The 23,785-nt window shown below is 35.6% G+C and overlaps 1 protein-coding gene across 2 annotated transcripts in view; it reads right to left on the reverse strand.

The window, feature by feature from the left end:
* ARHGAP15 (Rho GTPase activating protein 15) overlaps positions 1-23,785 on the reverse strand; it is a 602,789-nt gene that overhangs the window by 297,726 nt on the left and 281,278 nt on the right. For both annotated transcript variants that reach the window (XM_032411154.1, XM_032411161.1), the window contains exons 8-9: positions 3,255-3,353; positions 1,888-2,017 (exon numbers count right to left, since the gene is read on the reverse strand). In XM_032411154.1, coding sequence (XP_032267045.1) covers positions 1,888-2,017; positions 3,255-3,353 — 229 coding nt within the window. The remainder of the gene's footprint in view (positions 1-1,887; positions 2,018-3,254; positions 3,354-23,785) is intronic.

Here is a 23,785-nt window from a genome sequence, read left to right on the forward strand (position 1 = left end):
TCAATGGTGGCTTCCTGTCATTATTTTTAAACTGCAAAGGAAAAAGTGACTATGAGATCCCTAGAGAATTAGGTACATTTTAAAATGAGTAGATAAATCATGTGCCTCTTCCTTTGTCTCTAGGCAGGATTGAATTTAAGCCTCCAATACACAAATAATTGTCTTCCCCAGTCAAAAATAAATTCTAAAGAGGAGTAGCTGGTATTCTATCTGTAGGAAGATTTTTTTCCCCAGTATCATCCTAAAACATTTCAAGGGACTATCGCTGAACACAGAATCCATTTGCTTCAATGTTTCTCAAACACTTTTACAAATCTTGATTTTCTCCCAACCTTCAGGCTCTAGAAGCAGGTCAAGGTATCCTCCAAACCTCTACTAATCATTGCTTCATATATCCTATTATATATACACTAAACAATGGTCATATAATTAACATTAACATACTCACATAACATTAACATACACACAATTGAATTCTAATTCTAAAATCTTACCTTAAATTTGATCCTATGTTAAGTAAAGGGGAACAATGACCAGGAATTAAAGGGAAACATTCAAATGAGATAACTCCAAACTGTACCACCTTATGGAACAATCTTTTTAAATGGCATTGCTAACTCTCCGCAAACAACTTGATTTGCAAAGCACCATACAGATTAAGACATTAACATTGATCATTTTAAACACCAACTTAACACAACTGGTTCGCTAAATATGTTTCTAGCAGTTGTTGAAATAATGGTATGAGTTCTTGAATAATGACTTAATTTTGAAAGGGTGCTTCTACTCAAAGTTGTCATGCTATTTCTAGATTTTTAAGATCCCAATAATTTAGCTCTGGAAGATAAGTTATATATAAATAGCTTCTCTCTTCCTTGTTACATGCATGCGAGAGTGCATCTATGTTTATATATACATACATATATATGTGTGTATATATATATAGTCTTCCCTAATGCACACAAATTTATGCATATACACATATAGTCATTTAGCACATGTACTCATGTACACGTGTAAATATTCTGTTAGAAGCCCTTCTCTACTTACGGAGTTCTCTTTAATTCAAAAAGCTAGAATGTAACTATACTGATCTTAGATCAGAGGGAGAGGACATAAAAAATAGTGATTGAGGGTAGGTGATCCAGGAATGGTACTATAATTTTTGAGACTTTGGGAAATTGGTTTGCTTTGATTTCAGAGACACCTGCTTCGATTTCGGAGATACCTTTCAGGAGGCCGAAATCCAAACCAACTGTGAGATATGTGACACCTTTTCATAATCTCCTTTTGTTGAGGAGGAAAGAGTGGGGCAAGGTTGAGAGTTATACTCAAGAGCACTATATGGTGAGATTGGTCCTTTTTACTCCAAATTCCCTTCTTTCAAAATATTAGAATTTGATGTGACCCCGGAGAACATATAATTCATAACCCACATTTCTAAATCTTTCTGGTGGTCTGGTAGTGTGGAAAGTTGCATAGCCTGTTGGTTTAAGTTGGGCCAACTGTGGTGCTCACTCATACATCTTTTAATGTATGGAAATCAAATAGTCAGCATACCAAGGTTTGGAGACGCTTGACATTTCCCACTTTCAAAATCAATCATCAATCTGAACGCCATGGCTATTACTCAGAGATTCAGAGCTTTGCTCCAAGCAGAGACCATGACCTTGGAACAATTATTTTCTCAAAAGGCATTACCAACAATGATGCGAGCAAAGCGCCCAGACTGCCCTCCAGTGTATGAATCCCTGGCCAGGAAATGGCTACGAGTCTTCCATGAGTAGTATGAGTTTGGCTCAAATCTTATTTTGATGCATTTATATTTCATAAGCATTGCATTTAGACAAAGTTAAAATCAGCAAGCAAAAAAAAAAAAATACTTACTTAAAGATTTTCTGTGCTCTGGTTTCTGTTCTTTTATATCATTATCGTAGTGACTTAGTAATTCAGTACTGGAGGATCTCTGGATTTTGAATAATTCCAGGTTTCTTGATGAACCACTTGGATCCTTTGGCTGGAAATAACAAACAATTAGACCGAATAATTTTACAAGGAAGAAAGGATTCACCAAATAGCTTAGTGATCTATTTCGATGTTAATTTTAAAGGGAAGACTGAACTAAGATAATTATTTAAGGACAGGGCCTCCATGCTAAGCTCAAATTTAATAATAGCTATATATATATATATAAAACTTACTAAATGCTCTGCATTACCCCAAGCACTCTACATGTATTAACTCAATTAATCATCACAGTAATCCTATGAGGTAGATATCATTATTACCCGTACTTTCCAGACAAGGAAACTGAAGCCAAAAGAGATAAGTAATTTGCTTAAGGCCACACAGCTAGTAAAGGATGGAACCAGGATTCAAACTGAGGCAGTTTGACTCCAGAGTCCACTCTTAACGACAACAACAAACTCTGTGTGTGGGTGGGTGGATGTGGGTGTGAGCACTCAAGCATGCCTGGATAAGGGGACTATATGGTTGATGGAGAAAAGTCAATTTGTTATTTTTTAAAGTTTTAGTCCCAAAATGATATAAAGGAAGACTGCAATTAAATAACAATGAAATCACACCGAAAATGCAGTATTTTCCTTTTATATACCTTATTAAAAGCTCTCAAGAATAGTTTTTCCTCAAGATTTTGCAAGTATTAGTGTCCAAAAATTAGATGTTTGGTCTAGAATCAGTATATAATGGTAATTTTAAATAATTTGATTCTTTAAAAATATACTCTGAATGTATGATTTAGGGTAATTTCATGAAGTTTTAGATTCATAATTTTCATGAGAAGAACAATCTAGTTTCACTGGAAGAACAATGAAAATCAGTATAAAGGATTATTATTTACTGGTATTATAACAGTGAGTATGGGCTTAAATACATTGATATTTATTTTCAAGAATATGTATTACAGACAACATAAACTGAAAATGTGAAAACTCAGTAGTCATTAAGTGCTTGTGTGCTTTTTACAGCTTCTAGTAAATGAATGTCCATGTTATTTCAGGGGGAAAAAATGAATGCACTGTGTTTTTCATTTGAAAGAGAGAAATCAAATGACATTTAGCTCTACGAATCACGTCTGTTGAAATGGTTTTTAGTGGACTTCATTTAAACTTAAAATAACTTAATATCTCTCGATCTATAGGATCCATTTAAATGTGTGTGTGTTACATGCCTAAGCAACAATTTAAGTGACAACATTTTAATTAATAAAGGTAACAGCCAAAACAAATACATACCAATCTGTCAATTGCATTTTTGATAGCGTGGAACCAATCCAATATGATGAAGTCAATATCTGACTGTAGAAGGAACTCATTTCCTGATACTGTTGTGATCTGAAAAAAAATCGACAGGTAAGCAAACCACATAAAATTGATCTCTTACATTAAAAAAAAAAGGGAGATAGATATATATATCTCCAAGATATATATATATGTTGTTTAAAAAACACACTTCAGTACACCAAAATATTTTCTTATATTCCAGTAATTGTCTTTCTGGGAACTGGGAGACCAGGATCATTTTGAACTGCTCTCTATAAACTGTTTTTTCATGTCATAACAAATACATTATTGTTTTAATAATAGAACGATTAACTCAGAGTAGGACTGAAGTTGCATTACTCCAACTCAAGGAGAAGCAAGTCAGGAAGTTCAGAATGATGCAGACAGGACCCACTTAAGTCAGAACCTAAGAAAAATGCACCCGGGTGTGTCAGAATTCATTCTGCACTCTTGGCTCTTTCCTGTTTGTCTTTTTCAAATCTAATAGTATCTCTATATTTGATTTCCTTTTATGGAGGGCTGTAAAACAGATTATTTACCAAAGAGACTAATGCAGACTTTTCCAAAAGGTCATTCAAATGAATAACATTTGGCTACTTCTACTTTCCTATCATAAAGATCCATAGGAAAGTAATACAGGACTAATTTCCCCCACAAAAGGAGTGTATTAGAATAAAAGTTTATTTACATATTTGAACCTCTCACGGAGAGTATTTATCAAGTGAACATCCCCGTTCCAGACTCTCAGAGCTATTAAGTAGTTGGCAATATTTAACATGTAACTATACGTTTTTCATTACAGCGAATCTTTTCCTCTCCAGCATCGTGAGAGAAGAATGTGACCCTATAGAAACAGAGCAATGCTCTTGATTTCACACATAAAAGGCTACTTAGAGACGAATTTGATTAGAGTGGGTGTGGACACACTTTCTGTATTAGGCCATCAATCTGAACTGTGAAGATTTTCCCTTTGTATTGACTTTTTGTTTCAACAGGAAGATGAACATTTCCCGACTACTGTCACACATCAAACAAGGCGTCAGAGGTTTAGAGGACTGACATTTCAAAATACTCAGTCAGGAGCTAGTCACCTCTTCTCAGCCTTCCTTGCTCTAAATCGGAGGTGAACACTGACATGTGCCCACAGGTTCAGAAAATCACAAATCATGCTTTAGGATGTCTCTATAATTCTATCATTAAAGTGACAATTATTACCCAAAATAGCTCACTCTGAAGGTTTCAGTAATTCTTAACGGCAATATTTAACGACAATGATCCTGGAGTTTTAAAGAAATCTTCGATTACACACATACATATATATTCTCTCATCATTTATTTTTAGAAAAAACGATTCAGAGATGCAACATCACACTCAAGGCTGCAATGCAACCATTCTTGAGTGAGATGCGTTCTGACGTTTTACAACTGTAAGGAGAGGAACTCTCCAAGTATATGCAATTATGAGAAGTGAAGGATTAGAAAATAAGAGGAATTTAATTATCCACATTAGAATTTGACAGACTACCGGGGCCAACTGCTCTTTTTTTTTTTTTTAAAGTAAAATTGCATGTACGATTTGGGATGGCTCAAAATAGCCTCCAAATAGTCCTCTGTTTTATGTATCTATTAAAAGACAGTTAAGCTGATGTTTGCCTAATTATCTGAACACCCTAGCAATGTTCTTTACTTACATAAAGTTCCAAATATTTACTTTATAAAGTGTTGCCACAGAAATAGCAATCTAGAAATATAAGGTCACTTGTAACTAACCTAAGAAAACCGGTAATGCCCTTGGCCTCTACCTTCCTCCCAATCTAAATTTAAATATTTTGATTATGAATGTATTAAATAACATCACAATTTGTTAACACACACAAAGAAATATGAATTAGCCCAAACACAATGTACAATCTAATATATTTCTCCGCCATTATAAATAAACCATTATTAAAATTATAAAAAGAAACATTTCAAAGTACAAGAAGCAAACATAATTAGATTTACTATATTCTGAGGGTTTAGGAAAGAGCTCACAGTTCAGTTTTCAGTCCAGTAAATTCAAACAGTGATAAAATGTAAGTACTTCAGCAGCACATTTGCATTTTTGGTACATGCTATGCAATGAAAGGGAATCTTTTACTGCCAACACAACCAAAAACAAAGTGTATTTTAAAAGTTTCTTTATCCAAATATATGACTGCATTAATCGTACATAAGCAGTGATTTATGAATTCATTTGAGGACGCTGGATCAGAGAAACTATATGAATGCAATTCATTCAAAATATACTATCAGAAAGATACAGTTCACATTCTTTCCTCTGTCTTCCCACTAATCTTTCCAGTTACTAGGCAGTCTGGAGAAGTCTGCTACTGCTCTCTACAGTTTAAATGCATCCACTTCTTAATTACAGTCAGTAATTGACTTTGGTCTGCTCTATCCCAGACATTCACAGGAAAGCAGTTTCAAAGTCTTTGACTGCTCAAGTCCATTTAATTCAGCTTCCTAGCTACATTTTACATTACCTCCTTAAGGTTTTCTGATAAACGGTTTGCTGAATCATATTTGCAGTTTGAACAATCAAATTTTCAACACTCTTGGGGAAAAAAGACATCAGTAAAGACTGTTAGCTTTGACTAAACCTTTTGATTGAACAATTCCTGATGACAATCTAAAGTGATGTAAAACTAATAACAGGCATAAAAGATTTGATATTAAGCCATGCTAATGTATTCTTGGTATATCATGTTTTGCTTCCGTGACAGATGCCGGCACGAGGTGGATGAAGAAAGAACTTACAGCAAGCACGACGGGTTTAGGCAAGAGTGGCTGGTCTCCATTTTGTTCGAAGCCTACTGTAGACAAACATCTCTTGAAATCCCTCCTTGCCACCAACTCCTATTTTGAAGGGATATATCCTGGCACCAAAGCAATCTTAGCGAAATGTGCTAGTGTTGTCAATAATAGATATCTTTAATTACCTGTCTGGGGAAATGTGCCTCAAACTTTTCACACTCAATAAGGATCTGTCTGAATTCTTGCTGGTGATGCATGGATGTCTAGGAAATCATATGAACGTATCCACTGGGCAACATGAAGAATAGATACGTTCTTTAAGGCTTTTGGGTACTATTTCAACAATAGTTTTCCTCTGGGTTAGGAACCTAGGTCCGTGTCCTTCTTGTGGTTCCTCTGAAGATGGAAGCATGTTATCTCCCAGCTCCAAAATCCACCAATAAGTGATGAGGAGAGAAGAAATTTGTTGTTCAGGCTTTAATTAACACATGGAGTATTATTATGCTAATTTAAACATCTTTGAGGAGTTTTAATGAGTAATGTTTATGTTTATTTAAGTATTGCCCTTTTCAGTATCGTCAATTAAGTATTGCCCTTGTCAATATACAGTCTGGCATTTAGTCTTTCCTGTGTTCGATTTTAATTTAAGTGAAAAGGAATATGTAGAATGGCATTAAACTATTAAAAATTTCTGTAATTTGGCTTACCAGAATAGAAACAAAACTTTTTAGAATTTCATATTTTTTTCCTAATTATAAGAATAATTGTATTTATTATGAAGAATTTGGAAAAAATAAAGATAGCAAAAAAGCAAATTAAAACTATTCATGACTCCACAGAGTAAACACTATGGACATTTTAATTTAGTTATTGCCAATCTTTTATAAATAGTAATCAAATGTATATGACAATGATCCATACACAACTTTATGCTATGGATAGATACCTTATCAATAAAACATATTTGATGGCTAAATATTATTGGCTATTTCCATTCCAGTTGACCTCAAATGCATGTTGAGACTATCAAAGGTGCAAGAGATAATGAGTGATATGTGTTCCCCTCTTTGATAGTAGCACCTTTCCTATCACAGAATAAATTCCACAAATAATTCTTTGTTCAGGAGACTGAGAGGGGTGTCTCTGACCAAATATCCCCCTAGTCATCAAGGACTGATTAAGCATCCATTAAGTGCAAAGCACATCGCTAGAAGCTAGGGGTACACCCCCCCAAGCCTCAAGAGCTCACAATCTGTTTGCATAAATAGGACATATGCATATAAAGATAAATAACAATAGAAAATAGCTTATACCAAGTCCCAATGTGAGTGGCACAGACAATGCTCATGTCAAGATTTCAGAGGAGGGAGTAATTACTGCAGACACATTTACATCCTGGAATTATGCATAAGCAGTTGGTCATGATACATTATTTTTTAAAGGTTGATTGTATCAGAACTTTAGTATATTAAGGATATGAATACTACCACTTGGTATGCAAAGTGATATCAGTTTTAATGATCTCAAAGCACATAATAAACATTCTTCATATGCAGCTTCCCTCCACTATCATAAAGTAATTTTGCAAATGAAGAAAATGAAGCAAATGAGGAAAATGAGAATGTCATTCTATCAAATTGGCATCATTTAAAATGATAGAATTAAGAGATTACAAAGATCTTGATTTCTAGCTCACTAGTCCTCAGCAAACAATCTTATACAGTCAAGGACTCTATGCATATGGGAAAAGGACTATGGTGATTTGGTTTCAGTTGTGAAATCTGGAATGCAGATCTTAGAAAAAAGTCCCTTGTTTCTTTACTGTTATGTTAAAGATAGCCCAATTTTAAAGGATCACCCAATATCCTTATTCAGATGTTTTCATCTTTTTTTTCCCCCTGAAAAATAACTACTATCCTACTATGAAAAAATATATCTAAAACAGGATTGGGGCATCCAAAAAAATTCCTTCAAATCCTGGAAAAGACTAAAACAATCCTACATTTGAACTAGGTATCATTCATATTTTGCTTATGATCAGTCTTTGAATATGAACCAAAGGAGAATTTATTCCATCTTAATGAAGCTGAAACTATATGTAGGAAATGTGTAATAAATATGCCAAATATTCAAACAGTCCTAAAAAATGTTAAGTGATATGGCTACAAGGATTCTACAAATAAGTGGATTACCCATTTAGGAAGATGGAATTTAATTACTATTGTATTGGGAGACACTTCGGACTTCATGATGAAGTCATTATATTTGAATTAAATTAAGTAGTATAAAAATTTATGTCAAAATATACTAAATTCATTTGAAGTGAATATAAATTATTTTTTTGAAATTAATTTTGGCTCTATCTTTATTGAATTCTAACAGCATAAAATATAGGTATATATTTTGGCTACATTATAGTGAGAGTTCAAGACCTAAAATTGAAGAAATAATGCTAAAAAAAAAAACCCTCAGATTCACATTTTTTTCATCTTGCATCACACTCCACAAATATCCATTTGATATAGCTGATCAAATAAAGGTTGTCATGGTTATACTTATAGTTAAATTACTTGGTCTCAAAGGTGTTTATGACCCCCAATGAAATTACATTATCAAGCTGCATGTCTCTCTCAAATTACAGTCTGGTTTGAGTAACTCCTAACATTTTTCTTAACATGTTGAGCAAAGTTAACATAAAACTATGGTAAAATATCAGTTAGAAGTAAAAGGTCTTCGGGGTCCCTGGGTGACTCAGTCCTTAAGCGTCTGCCTTCGGCTCAGGTCATGATCCCAGGGTCCTGGGATCTAGCCCCACATCGGGCTCCCTGCTCAGCGGGAAGACTGCTTCTCCCTCTCCCACTCCCCCTGGTTGTGTTCCCTCTCTCGCTGTGTCTCTCTGTCAAAATAAATAAATAAAATCTTAAAAAAAAAAAAAAGAACTAAAAGGTCTTCAATTTGTCTTTCCAAAAATGTTTCTTGTTAAAACATTTTGTGAGAAAGTATCTGCCTTGTGTTCCCAATGTTGCTAGATGTTAAGTAAATATATGCTGATTATAAGAAAAAAAGTTGCTTTGGCAACTCTCTTATTAAAATGCATTTGTAACCCCCATCTGTCATGAAAGTTTTGAAAAGTTTGTTTACTTTGGATAGCAGCCTTATCCAGGGTTACCCTAGCAAACAATGATAGCAGTCTTCAGAAGTTGTGTGAAGAACAAGCCACTAGGGATCCATTTTTGTTTTAATTGGCACACACAAACACTTTTCTGGTCTGTCAGGAAGATCAAGCTAATATGCATGGAGGGTGTTATATTCTTAGCTTTGGGGAGCAGTAAAGCTCCCTTTATTTAAGTAATTTAAATGATAGACTGCAAAAACTTCGCAAGTCAGAAAAATGTTTTATACTTTCTTAGGGAATATTTGTTTTAAGCAACGGAAAATGTTCTACATATCTAAAGATGTTGAACCTTATGTTATAATTACCCTTTCTTTCTTCTAACTCCATGAAATATTCTTAAATCCACATGCTACTAAATAAGGCTAGCCACCAATGGATCCTGAATTTCCACAACTCCCCCCGTGTTAACAAATGTGTGTTCATTACTTTCCAGATGTTTATTGGATATGTTTTCAATATGTTTGGGGTTGATTGATTTGCATGTACATTTATTGAAACCCTCAGTGGTGTCATCATATCAAAATAACCTGCCCACATAAGCAATTTCTTATTTAATGGAAAGTAAACAAATATTAGGCTACATAACAAAACAGATCCCCAAGTGAATTCCAAAATCTAAGGTTTAAGTCCCACCTTTCAAGAAACAGTGCTTTTTAATTGAAATTGAGTTGTACCTTTGACACCCAAATAATTTGGTTCATGCAGATTTGTTCTGCATAATAAAACTGGCCCTACAGTGAATATTCATGTCTATATCACTTGCCCACTCTACCTTTCTATTTGTTAACGAAATACCCAAGCCCCAAATTTATGTCAATCAAATAAATGTTAAACAAAAACTCATGTGCATTCTTTTATCAGTAGGAAAATGTTTTAAGTACTGAGAAACAGTCTTCTCAATATTCATGAAAGAATACTATCTAAGTAATTAGTAGATAGTTTAGCAGTTTCCACAGTTTTGCAGGCAGCTACACCAAAACTTTTGCCTGTGGTGCTCATATGAAAAACAGCAGAAAAAGTGACTAATCGAAGCAGTTGGTGTATAAAGATATCAGCTTAGAGTTTTATTGCTGTTAACGTTAATTTCTAAATTTGGGGGAGTAGTTGTCTCTGGATAAACTAATCATCCTAGGACTCATGTTTGCTGGTACCCACCACTGAATCAGTCACTGCCAATCACGGATCAGTTTTTAATCTGAGCTATGTTCACTGTGCAAAATTACTCATTTAGTCCCATGACATTTGGAAACTGCAGCTCCCACTATTTTCAAATTGGAATGATTTTCATTATGTCTGTTATTTATGCAATGCCCGATTTTAAAAAATTAACAAGTAAAAAAGTATAAATATAAAATCTCCCTTTCCCCAAAGTATACTAAATTATGGTCTATCCTTCAATATTTTTTGACCCATGGATTAACATTATATATGTACTTATATTATAATGAAAATATCATGTCATGAAAAAGTTTTATGCACATAAATATCTGTACTACCATCCTCTCCCACATAGATTTAATAACAATATCTTTTGATTTCCCCACCACCTCATCCACACTTTCTCTTCCAGTCCATATTCCATATTGCAGCCATCGTCATCTCTCTGAAATTTGGATCTAATCATCCTATTCCTCCGCTTGATTACATTCTGTGACTCCCCACAGATGTTACATTGCAGTGCAAACTTTAATTCAGCCTACCAGACCCTGTGTTCTCTGCCACGTACCCATACTGCCGCCCCCTGCTCTATATTTCCCTTTGCATCTCTATGACCCAGCCATATTGAAATTTTTGTTCCCAAGCTGTCCCATACTCATTTTCATTTCTTCCCTTAGAGTAGGTTTCCATTGCCCAGAACCCTCTGATTCCTCTATCATATCATTCAGATCAATTTAGATGTCACCTTTTCAGAAAAGGGTTCTCTGAAATAGATATACCTCCTATGCGCTCCCATGATATCTTGATCCTACTTTATTATAAAGAAATATTGGTCTGCATTGCAATTCTCTGCTGATTTCTTTGTTCCCCCTACTACACTATATTCACTCTGAAGCCAAGGGCAATTGTCCACTTAATGTGTGGCTGCACAACCCACACCTAAGAGGCATTAAGTAAATAATAAATAAATGAACATTATCTGCCTTCTATATTTCAGTGAATACATTATATGCTAATGTTAGATATGCCACAGTATATTTAATTCATCCTCCATTGTAAAAAAAATTATGGTAAATAAATTTATATTTAGATTTAGCCAGCTGGACTCAGTTTAGATGATCCCAATTTTGTTGGCAACATCCAAAGCATCATAGTCAGGGGCCAGCCGAACATAGGCCTTTTTCTCTCCATCAAGCCTGATCAAAGTGTTAACCTTGGCCACATCAGCGGCCTTCTTTACAACCGTTTGATCTTGTGCTTGTTGGTTTTGACATCCACAATGAACACAAGTGTGTTGTTGGCTTCTATTTTCTTCATGGCTGACTTGATGATGACATAGTGGTCAAGCTTGTTTCTCCTGGGGGCTCTCTTCCAAGAATATTTGGGCTTCCTTTGGAGATGCAGTGTCTTGGCCTGCTGGAAGGTAGGTGACATGCAGATCTTTCTTTTGTGACTGTGGACGTCTTTAAGTACCGTGTTCTTGACCGTCAAATCCTTTGTTTTGGCTTCGGCTTTGGGAGGGGCAAGAGCTTCCTTCCTCACCTTCAGTGCCATCTTCATGAAAGGCATCCATTGTAATACAATTTTGAGGGTTGCAAAACCATTGTGTACTTTTAGGCAATGTAAGTAGTTTACTTTGACATCTACTAATACCACTTTTATCAGAGTAGAGTAGGCAATCCATTACAAAGATTGAGAACCGCAGTCTGAGGTTATATTTTCCCATCACTCAACAAGTTCTAGACTTCAGACAATAGGATTAAATTTGGAAGAGTCAGGAAGCACCAAGAGTGGGTCTATATTTCCATACATATCTCTAGAATAGAATGTTCTTGATTGAGTTGATAATGTGGGAAATTGGATGAAAGTTTAAGATTTTCAAGAGTTAATACTTAGGTTAATGGGTCAAGTCTTTAGAGAACCTCAGTGATGCAAAGGTGCGCATTGCTTGTCAATCAACATTGCAGCCATCAATTTCACTAAAACACGATTAACATTAATAAACAAGCAAACTGTGGGAAGACAAGTAGCAATATTTATGTTACCAAGAATTTTATTTAAAAGTATTAGCTAATTAAAGCTAATACAGTGACTTATGCAGAAATGGGTAATTGTCACAAGTTTATTACTTACATGTTTCCCATTAATAAATGCTGAGATTGCACAACAAGAATAAAAGATGTTGCAGTATGTATCTCTATGCTATTGTAACATATTTGGCCATGATGATGAGTGTTTATAAAACATTCAAGAATTGTTCCATGTCTACTTACATTAATGAGAACACCTGTTAACTTCAGTGCTGTACAGACTTATTTGCATTAGATTCAGGTTTTTGCATACTGTACATCAGTTTTTGAAACAATTAGATGCTTATAGAGAAATATAGCTGAGTGAAAAACAGCACCTTGAATGCCTTCCGGCTCAAGACAATTCAATTCCAGGTTTCAGTGAAAAACAGAAATCTGCCGAATTACAACACTGACAGTTAGAAGTGAAGGTAGGAGTATTTTATACATATTTTTTTACATTCAGAGAACAGAAGATACATATTAAAATCTGTGCTTTAATCTTCAAGTAAAATCACAACCAACTAAGACAGTTTCCAGACAAGGATGCCAACCAGTAAGAAATGACAGTGCCGCCACAAAGTGGATTCTCCGTAATCTTGGGGACTTCTTACCCAAGGATGATCTCTTCACCAGTCCCAGAAAGCCAGACGATTTCCACAAGTGAAAATGTGCAGTCCACTGCCCACTTGGTATTGTTTACAACTCTTGGCCATAGGGCCCTTTCCATGTGAGGACAGCACTAAAAAGAGTGAAGGAGCTGAGGACACTCCCCCCGCTCCCCTGAGTCTGTCACTTCTGAGCTCCCAGTCACAGCATAACCCAAACCTACCCACTTAGAAAAAATACCGTAATTCCCTCAGAGAAGCCAGTGAGTCTGCCTTATTCATTACTCGGAAAAAACAGTAGTAACTTTTGTAGGTCTCACTCTATTGACACATCTGTCTGCCACTACCCATAGGATGTTAAAACTTCTGCAATTTAAATATTTTCAGTTATTGAATAGGGAGCATTCGCACAAATCTGTGGATTCACAGCCTCTATGATCATCATTATATTTAAGAGGTGCAATATTTACATCAAAATGACTCAGTTGGTGATATATTCTAAAGATAAATGTGTATTTATGATCTGAAGAAGTGTGATTTATAACTACTTTGTCAGACATAAACAGAGCGCCTATGTGCTATTCTAGTAAATGCAGATTAGCCAGGGCACAGATGAACTCTTTTCATAGGATTAATTCTACCTTCACCTGGGAAATGAGGGAACTGAGGATTCCCCTTGGAGAATGTGTAGATCACAAGGAAGAATGGTATCTATTTCCTTCTCTACTGGCTCACTATATAGTCCGGGAAGAATAACAAATATTAGGTGAGGATTTGTGGATCGACTAGTGAATTTTTTTAAGATTTATTTATTTGAGAGAGAGAGAGAGCTGCAGGGAGAGGCAGAGGGAGAGGAAAAAAAAGTCTTAAGCAGACTCTGCACTGAGTGTGGAGCCCCACGTGGGGGCTCAAGCTCACGACCCTGAGATTATGATCTGAGCTGAAACCAAGAGTTGGGTGCTTAACCAACTGTGCCACCCAGGTGCCCCTCAACTAGTGAATTTTTGTCGTCTGGAATCCAAACCTATGTAATTCAAGAAGTTAATACTATAGTAAAACCTTACTTTTAGATTCTGAAAATTTTGAAATTGTATTTAACCAAGTACTTGACAATCTAGATTTTGAATTTTTTTTCTGAAAATATGCAAAAATGATAATTCTGCCTATTGGGGAAAATCCCTATTTATTCAAAAGAGTTATCTTTAAGCAAACATGTAAAAAGTATCTGGCATTTAAAAACTATAGTTTAGTGGCATATTATATATAATACAATGGTATGTAAAATATAATGATACTTAAAAAAAAACACTTGTGATTATATGGTAAACAATGGCATCTATCAGTTGAGCAACAGGACACATATTTAATAATGGAGACATTTGACATTTGGAATGATGTACACATTACTCTATACTAAATATATGCAAAAACACTTAATATTCCTTATTCCCCCGCCCAGCCAAAATGATATTTGTGTTAAAAATAGAACCATTTAAAAATGTTGGACTTCAAAAAGATATTGGTTGTATTATTAGTGACTATATAGGGTGATGACATAATTTATTGCCTAAATTGTGACAATTTTGAAACAAAAAGGTATTATTAATAATTACACCAGGACAATAGGTCTACCTTGTATACACTGGGACATATGGATCGCTATTTATCATACACAACAGTGGGGAGAGAGTCAACAGCCACTGATCTTTAGGGGCCTAGAGAACTCCTATTAATGTCAAATTCTAGGAAGTGTGAGGTATTCTAAAATAAGTTAGCAGTGACCTTTGCTCTTAAGAAGCACATTATAATCTAATGTGACAAATAACAGCAACATGGGAAAACAATGAGAAACAATAATTACGATTTAACACGGGGCCTATACACTCATTTTTAAGGAATAAACCACAGTTTCTCTAAGGGTAAACTGGAGTCCTCAGGGAAGAAGGTTGAAGAAGGTTCTTACAAGGACAGATGAGACTTAGTAGAAGAAAAGGAGGGGAGAGGGAAGGTGACGGGAGCAGTTTGCGCAATCAGTGAGAGGCAGGAAAGAACATAGCATCTCTAGAGGACATTCAGAAGCTGTTCCTAAGTCCTCTTTGTGGGTTCTTATCCCTTGGCTCATCCTTAAATGGAGGTGTCCATCAGCATTCTCTCCTAAGCCTTGATTCTTCTCACTTAAGGACACACTCCTTAAGTTGACATTATCAACTCCATTTTGTTTTAATTGGAGTTATAAACTGATAAATCCTTAATTTATATCTCTAGTTCAGACATCTTTACCTGTTTAATATCTATTTGGTATCTATTTCAATGTAAGCCACGATTATCCCTGGTCTGATCTCTCTACTACTAGTTTGGGTTTTTACAAACCATTCTCTACAACCTCTTATTAGTGAATTCTTGATTTCATCCTTGGAGATCTTTATAAGTAGATTCTCATGCTCACTGGGACCTACAGAATCAGACTCTAGGAGTGGGGCCCCAGAATCTGTTTACAGAGCTCCACATGCAATTTGAAAGTTACTTGCTGCTCTAGACTTTAGGTAGATGATCTCCAAACCTATACCTGTCACACGTCATTTAAAAGTCACTGACTGAATTCTTATTATCTTAAAGATAAGCCTAAATTCTTCAATATGGACAACCAAGTGCTTCGCGACTTCTCTCTCTCTGTCTCCAACCTTTTCTCTTTAAGTCCTCTACTTACTAACTACATAACTTTGAGCAAGTTATTTAGAATCATTGTGTCTCAATATCCTCACTTATAACTTGATGAAAATTGTAATACCACATAGGACAATTGTGCAGGCCATATGAGATATATATTCAGGAAAAGAATTTAGCATAGTACCTGGTAAATAGTTAGTACTTTAAAATACTATGGTTATTGTTATTTGATTCTTTGGGTTCCCTGGATTTTTACAAACTTACTCTTTTCCTTCAGGAAACTAGCCAAATATTACCTACTCAGGAAAGGCTTTTCTAACCTCAGTAGGTCAAAAAAGAAGCATCCCCTCTGGTCGTCCATACCTACTCCATCGTGGTGTTTATCCCACCATTGAACTTATCGAATCTCTTGTCTGATGTTTGCTACACTTTAAACTCCCTGATGACAATGACCATATGTCCCCAACACTTAGTGGATCATCTGGAATACCACGGGCCCTCAAGAAAGGGTTATGGAATGAATGGAAGCTCAATTGGCATAGGTTAATACTGTAGAGTTGTAGTATTCAGATAACAGAAGACCTTTACATTTAGAAACCGTGTTTGATTTGTTCCGTTAAGCAAGAGGAAAGCAATGCTGGATCCCTGAGCAGATCTACCTGTAGAGCCGAGCATAGGGTCAGAGGGCCAGACGCATTCGCCTAAAGCTGGATCTGTATTGCAACTGCCCTAATCGCCGGCAGGACTCTGTCCTCCCAGGCTGTGCCAGGGCAGCTCTTCTGAAAAGACGATACACCACTTCTGTCTGATGTAAGTGCCTCTTCCATTGTCTCCTGGGCTTTCCAGTTCTCAGCCTTTTGACCCTTCTTCTTCTTCTTCTTTTTTTTAAAGACTTTATTTATTTATTTGAGAGAGAGAGAATGACAGAGAGCACATGAGAGGGGGGAGGGTCAGAGGGAGAAGCAGACTCCCCACCGAACAGGGAGCCCGACGCGGGACTCGATCCAGAGACTCCAGGATCATGACCTGAGCCGAAGGCAGTCGCTTAACCAACTGAGCCACCCAGGCGCCCCTGACCCTTCTTTTTACACAGCTCAAGCTGCTTGCTTTCCTGCCTTTGGTTTTAGATGCTACCTTGTGAGATGCTTGGTATTTGGATTCAGATCTTTACCTCACCTCAAGGTGACGCGACATGATCTCCAGTCCTGATAAATAAGAATACACCCAGTTCTTATTCTCTGAAGCTCAGCTCTGTAAGTGTATCCTTACCCTGTTTCTTGGCTTCCGATTCCTTAGTCTGGTGGCTTACATAGTACACCAGACCCTCTCAGCTGGCAGGAGTCCCTTTGCCAGTATCCCTTTCAGGAACTGGGGCTCTGCTGAGCATCTCTCTGATTCTCTCTCTCTGCCCCCCTTCTTTAACTCCACCTTCCATCTGCCTCATCCACCTAAATTACCAGACACGTAACCAAACAATAATCCATACTTGCATTCGAGGCAGATGGTCATATGAGTATCTGAAAATGAGCCATTTCAGTGTATTCATTGATTATCAAATTGGCCTGGGAAATATTCTTGTTATTTCAGGTTGGAACTCACACTCTATCTCTAACAGCCTGGGCTGTATTCTGTCGTCTTAGTTTTTGTTTCTTTATTCTGTCCAGCAGGAACACTTCCTTCCGAGATTATCAGTTTGACTTTTCCCTAGCACCTGTCTCAACTATAGATTTTTTGGCTGCTTCATCAAGGTGGTTCTATTGCCATTAACTGCATTTTTCCTGATCCCAAGAAATAATCTAATCCCTGAATAAATGATGTCTAAGATCATCAATACAGTGATTTGATCCCCTAATGTCTGAGGCTCACTATGAACCATTGTGTAGTTTATCATTCTCCAGGAACATGAGGAGCAGGGCATTAAATAGAATATTTCCCCATCATTACAACCAGTATCTGGCTTGTAATTTGCTACTCTTGATGAATGGGTCATGGCACTGGATTCATATTTTCCTGAATTTCATCCATAAAGTTTTCTAAAAATGTTTGAATTTTAAGTAGATTAAGTTTATATGTAGCTTGTGAATTTACCTGAAATCAGATGAGGGAGACATTAATAGAAGAATTTATTTCAAAGTTAACCCAGGAGGTATAGTCTCATGATGGCTTTCAAACTTTTTTGACCAAGAACCTTGGTAAGAAATATATTTTACATTGCCAATTCATACCTCTTCCTTGACTCTTTCTCCCTCTCTTTCTCAGACACACACAATTCTATCGATCTATCTATCCATCCATTCGTCTATTATTCCATATATAATATTCAATACATATACTATGAGTGTGTGTATTTGTGTGTATATATGTATATATCATATACTGAAACAAAAGTTATGAAATAATACTTTCCCTTACAATAAGTATATGAGATACTGTATGCATTTCTATTCTAGTCTATTCTTCCTTTAACTGATCTCTAAAAAAAAAACACTGGTCCCAACTCACTAAATTGATTTCTTCACCCACTAAATGGTCTTGAATGCAATTTGAAAAACACTGGTCTAAGGAGTAATGAAAGATGAAATAATCTTCAAACTCTGCTCTTTGACTTTCTCTCTCTCCACCGCCCCCCTCCCCCACCGGTTTATAAGATGCTTCAAAATGTCTCCATATATAATTCAACAGTTGAATATTTAAACCTATGGAAAGACTCCAGAATATTTGTCACGTTTTTAGCAATTAAGCCTGAGTGATCAGTAACCCTATGTAGGGGATTCTGCTCTGATAAGTCATTTCCTGCCTTTTCAAAGTAGAATTAGGATGTGGTTCTTTGGGATTTGGCTTAGACCCTGGCTTTTCCAAATATACCTTAAAGCAAGAGTTTTTTTATAAAAGAAGAGACAAAGACTTGGGTGTAATGTGCTGTTTGGAATACATTTGAGATACCTCACCATGATCCGAAGAGAGAAAACCAAAAAAGTTAAAAGCCTGGTAAACTATCACAGGCAGAGAGGGCAACTATTTGTTTTTAAGTCCTATGTATTGAAACAATGAGTGCGCTCCATGCTGCATCCTGCAGCACCATGATACAAAGTCTGGGAGTAGTTATTAGCATGTGTCTGTGTGATGGGAGACGGAAAGCTAAACATTTTAATAGTGTTATGGCCTCTCCTTCTCAAGTTCCCATTAATGCAAATACAGCACATGTGGTTTAATTCCCAAGAGCCTTGTAGGACACAAATCACAGATGTGGAATAAACATTATCAGAGAATATGACTCCATGGTCTTCTCCTTGCCATCAACAGATGCTCTTATGCTCCCATGATGTCAGAAAGATACCTGATATGCTATCTTGAAGAAAATCACAGAAAGTCAGGGTTCTCAAAGGGCTCATGATGGCAAGATTTGAAAGTAGGCTCCAAAGACTTCTTGGTAAATTATGGCAGAGGCTTGGACTACATCAAGGTTTTCAGAGAACACTCACTGCTATGATAACTAAATATAGCAAAAATTACTCATCCTTTAGGCATCAAAATTACCAGAGAAGTATGTATGCTCTGTGTGGAATACAGTGTTCTTGTAATGTAACCCAGACAATATGAAGGCAGAAGGCTGACAAAATGGAGCTGGTCTATTTCAGATATTCAATAAAATTTCCCCCGACTACCCTGAATCTTCTATGCCATCTTCCACAAAACTACAGCTCATGGTGATTGCTGCTCTGAGACCACAATCTTTTCCTTTTCTGTTTTCCATCCTCTCCCCATGACACTCTTTCCCAAAATTCTCAGGCTTAAAAACGGAGTAAATTGAGTCTCTGCAATATAAGTCATTATCATGACTATATTCTAAAACTGCCACTACATTTGAAAAACTTGGGTAATTTCCTTATATATTGATGAACTGCATTACCCATAGGTGAGACTTCAGCATCTATATGCTGACCTGACCTTAAAACTTATATTGACAATATTGTCAATTGTCATGTAGTGTGATTCTAGGAGCATTAAGAAGCCTCTTTGGATGACAAACTAATTCCCTAAATCTGCTGTATCAGGACTGGAAATGTAATGATCAGGTTATTCCTTTAGATGAAGACTTTTAAACAGTTAAATGGAAGGGTAATCTTTTTGTATAGTATTTGTTCAGATATTGGTATAATATGTACATTGGAAGATGTATTAAAATAAATTATTTCTAATAAATACAGTTTATGAAAATGTTAAAAATAAGTAAAATTAGAAATATGTAAAATGAAAATTAAGCACTACCTCTAATCACATTACTCAAAGACAAGGCTTTTGATACTCAATGTACTTCTTTCTAGATTTTTGAATGTGGATGATACATACATTTTATATTAGTCATATATAGGTCAAATTAAATACACAATACTGTATCTTGTTTTTATTTTTAAATAAATAATATTTTTTGTTAAAATTTATGATTTATTTTTCTGAGAAGAGATTCTTAGAATTCTTACATCACAAATACACTTTTGGAAGGCTACTGAAATGCATTCCTAATTACTTTTTAAAGATTATTCTCAGTTGTGCTACCTCACTAAAATTTATGATTGAGACCATTTCAAATCATATTTTATCCTAAGTAATATAATATTGTATGTATAATTAGTATTTTTTTCTTAGAATTTGTTGCTGGTATTCTTTTACATTTTTCAATTATAAGATTTTTAAAATTTATTCAAAGAGTACTAAGCTTATTAAAACTTGGTTATATTGCTACGAATATTGTCCCCAGTTTATTTTGAAAGTCACTTCTAAAAGTGTTATTTTTAATTTTTACATTGTAAAATTTAGAATTGTTCTTTTGTGATTTTTCCAATTAATATTTTAATTCTTAGAAATTCCTAACCATCCAGATATCAGATCTTGACTCATATTTTTTTCACTATTTGTTATGGTTTTTTAAACATACTTACATACTTACATAAGTACACTTACTTCTTCTTAAATGTGTTTAGTTTTATGAGTACACAAGAATCTACTGTTTTAAATTTTTTTCCAAATACTGTATTATAATAGCACCATTCATTAATTAATCTTTTCTCTTCCTATAGTTTTGTGATTCTCCCGTTATCATATAGATGTCATGGTCTTTTTGTGGGCTCTCTGTGTGTGATTTCTCTCGACTTACACTATTTCAAATTTTAAGTATTCTTATTTTAGATTTTCCCTGTATCTCATGGAGCATGTTTCAACTGTTATTCCTTTTATGATTTTTTAAAACTCTTTCTAACTCTAAAACCTATTTTTTTAAAAGATTTTATTTATTTGACGGAGAGAGAGAGAGAGAGAGTGTGCGCACAAGCAAGGGGGAGGGGGAGAGGGAGAGGGAGAAGCAGACTCCCCGCTGATCAGGGAGCCCGACATGGGGCTCGATCCCAGTATCCCAAGACTCCAGGATAATGACCTGAGCCCTAGGCAGACAATTAACTGACTGAGCCACCGAGGTGCCCAACTCTAAACCTCTTAAATAAACTTTAAATTTTTTTTTTCTCTTCCCCACAATATCTCATTGGGATTTTGATAGTATTATATATTAATTTGGAAAAGATGCAAAATTTGCAAATAACAAGACTTCCTTTTCAGAAACCAAGTATGTCTCCCTATTTTAAGGTTTTGCTTATATCTCTTAGTACATTTTTATAGTTTTACTCATATAGACACATGTAGTCTTAGGTATTAAAAACAGAATTTTGATAGAAGAATGGAGAGAAACTTGAGGTAATATGTATTTTAGAGAAAAAGGAAAACTATGACTCCAAAGAGAGAAAATGCTCAGAACAAGTAAATGGGGAACATATTTTTGTGTTGCAGCATTTTAGCATGAGGCCAACAATTTCTTTCCTGATGACCCCAGGGAGCCGCAGACCATTCATTCCCCTGTCCCATTCATTGTCTGGCCCATGGTGAGCATTCCCTGTAGGACACAGTCCATGTAAATAACTCTAAACTAACTAGTGGAATAATCTAATCTAGAGCCATGTTCATTTTCTGATAATAATAGAATTATTAATACTCAAAATGTACCATTTCTACTGATCCAACTTTCTTGTTCTTAATCAGGGTAGATAAAACCCCTCCCCATCAGCAGCTGCAAAAACACTCATCTGATTTTGGACCAAAGTCTCTACTTCTCTCCAAAAATCTCCCCGCTGAGCAGAGAGCCTGATGCAGGACTCGATCCCAGGACCTTGGGATCATGACCCAAGCCGAAAGCGAACGCTTAACCAGCTGAGCCACCCAGGCTCCCCTGAATTGAGTGACTGAGTGTAATGATGTTCTTTTTAAAAATATTTGCTTTATAGGAAGTGATTTTGCCCCCCTTACAGTTGTCTCCCATATATCTGCTACCTCAGTAGCTATAGGCAATTAACCGTCTCTCATGAATAATCTCTTTTCCTGGCTTTTTCTTAATTCCGTAACTTCTTCTCAGTCTTCTTTGCCATCCCCCTAAAAAACATTTTCTTAACTTAAAATTTTATTTTATTGCAGTGTAACTACTGATATTTGTTTAAGTTGCTCACATAAATCCAGTCCAGCCAAAAGGGAAATGTGGAGTGCTTCTAGCAATACAGGCACGGTTGGTGTGCCCCACCCAAAGGCCTTCCACTGCAGTTTACAGAAAATCTAAATGTAGTTAAACCACAAACTGGCTATTCTTACTCTCTGGGCCATAAGAGATTTTCAAAATCTTTTGGTTTTTAAAAACCCATTAAGTGTTGATCATGGCTGCGAAGACCAGTGAGCTGATTTCTGAAAACTAAGTTAGGCAATTACTGGACATAATTTATACTAAACAATTACTGCCATCAGGAAGACCTTGAGGTAGGGGCACTTCATGAGTAATATAAGTGTCACTTGTGCAAAAATAACTGTGTGTCCTCAGAGCAGTAGTGTGCTAGAGACTTCGTCACTGCTTCTTCCTTCCCCGTGGTACTCAGACCCAAGAGCTGAGAGGAAAATGCTTCCTTTGGGTCAATTCTTATTTCACTCTAACCACTTCCCAGGTGCCCTCAATCACTGACTTTTTTTTTTTTTGCCTTGTTTACTGCCTACCTATAGATATTTAATCCCTTTTCTCTATTACAAAAACCAATGATACAACGAACACTTTGGGTACATAACTATTTACACACGTGCAAGTGCATGATAGATTCTTAAAAGTGGAAGAGCAGGATCCAAGATGATAGATAATTAATTTTTAATAAATTTTGCCAGATTCTACTCCAAAACTGCAATTACACTAATAACGGTCTTTCAAAACTGGACATTATGGATCTTTCAAATATTTATCAATCTGATGAGTGAAAATGGTGTCCCAATGAAGGCTGCAATTCTATGACTTTTAGTGCTGGTAAACAGTTTTTCCAATAAACCCATTAGTAATTTTAATTAATTTTTATTTTACAATTTCTTTCAAATTTTTTTTCCTCAGGTTGGCATGTTTCTTGTCATGTTTTTCCTTCTCTTAATCATTTGGAGTTGTTCTCTCTGTATCTGTCCTTCTTGCAAATATATTGTTTTCACCTGTCATTTTTCTTTTCCTTTATTCAGTGTCTTTAGTCATACAGAGGATTTTAATTTTATATGTTCATATATGTCAGGGGTTTTTTGTTCTTCTAAAAGTTTTTATTTCTATTGCTGGCATACTTCTGTTTTAAGCAGGTATTGAATTTTATCAAGAGTTTGTTTTTTTTTTTTAACATTGAATAAGAAGGTCATTTGTTTTTCTCCTTTAGCGAATTATAGTAAGAATGAACAAAAACAGATGTTCTCATGTTGGAGATATTTCTCTCTTGGGATTAGTATTTCATTTGGTTAATAAGACTTGATTGCTAAAATATATTTAGAAATTTTACCATCTTATTCATCATTATGATTTGCTTGCAGTTAGTTTTCTTTTTGGAGCGATCCCTGTTTGATTTTGTTTTTAGGTTATGCCAGCGTCATAAAATAAATTGGGAAGCTTTCCACATTTCTACGAGA

The sequence above is a fragment of the Phoca vitulina genome, unplaced genomic scaffold (genome assembly GCF_004348235.1).
Source record: "Phoca vitulina isolate PV1807 unplaced genomic scaffold, GSC_HSeal_1.0 scaffold1, whole genome shotgun sequence".
NCBI lineage: Eukaryota > Metazoa > Chordata > Mammalia > Carnivora > Phocidae > Phoca > Phoca vitulina.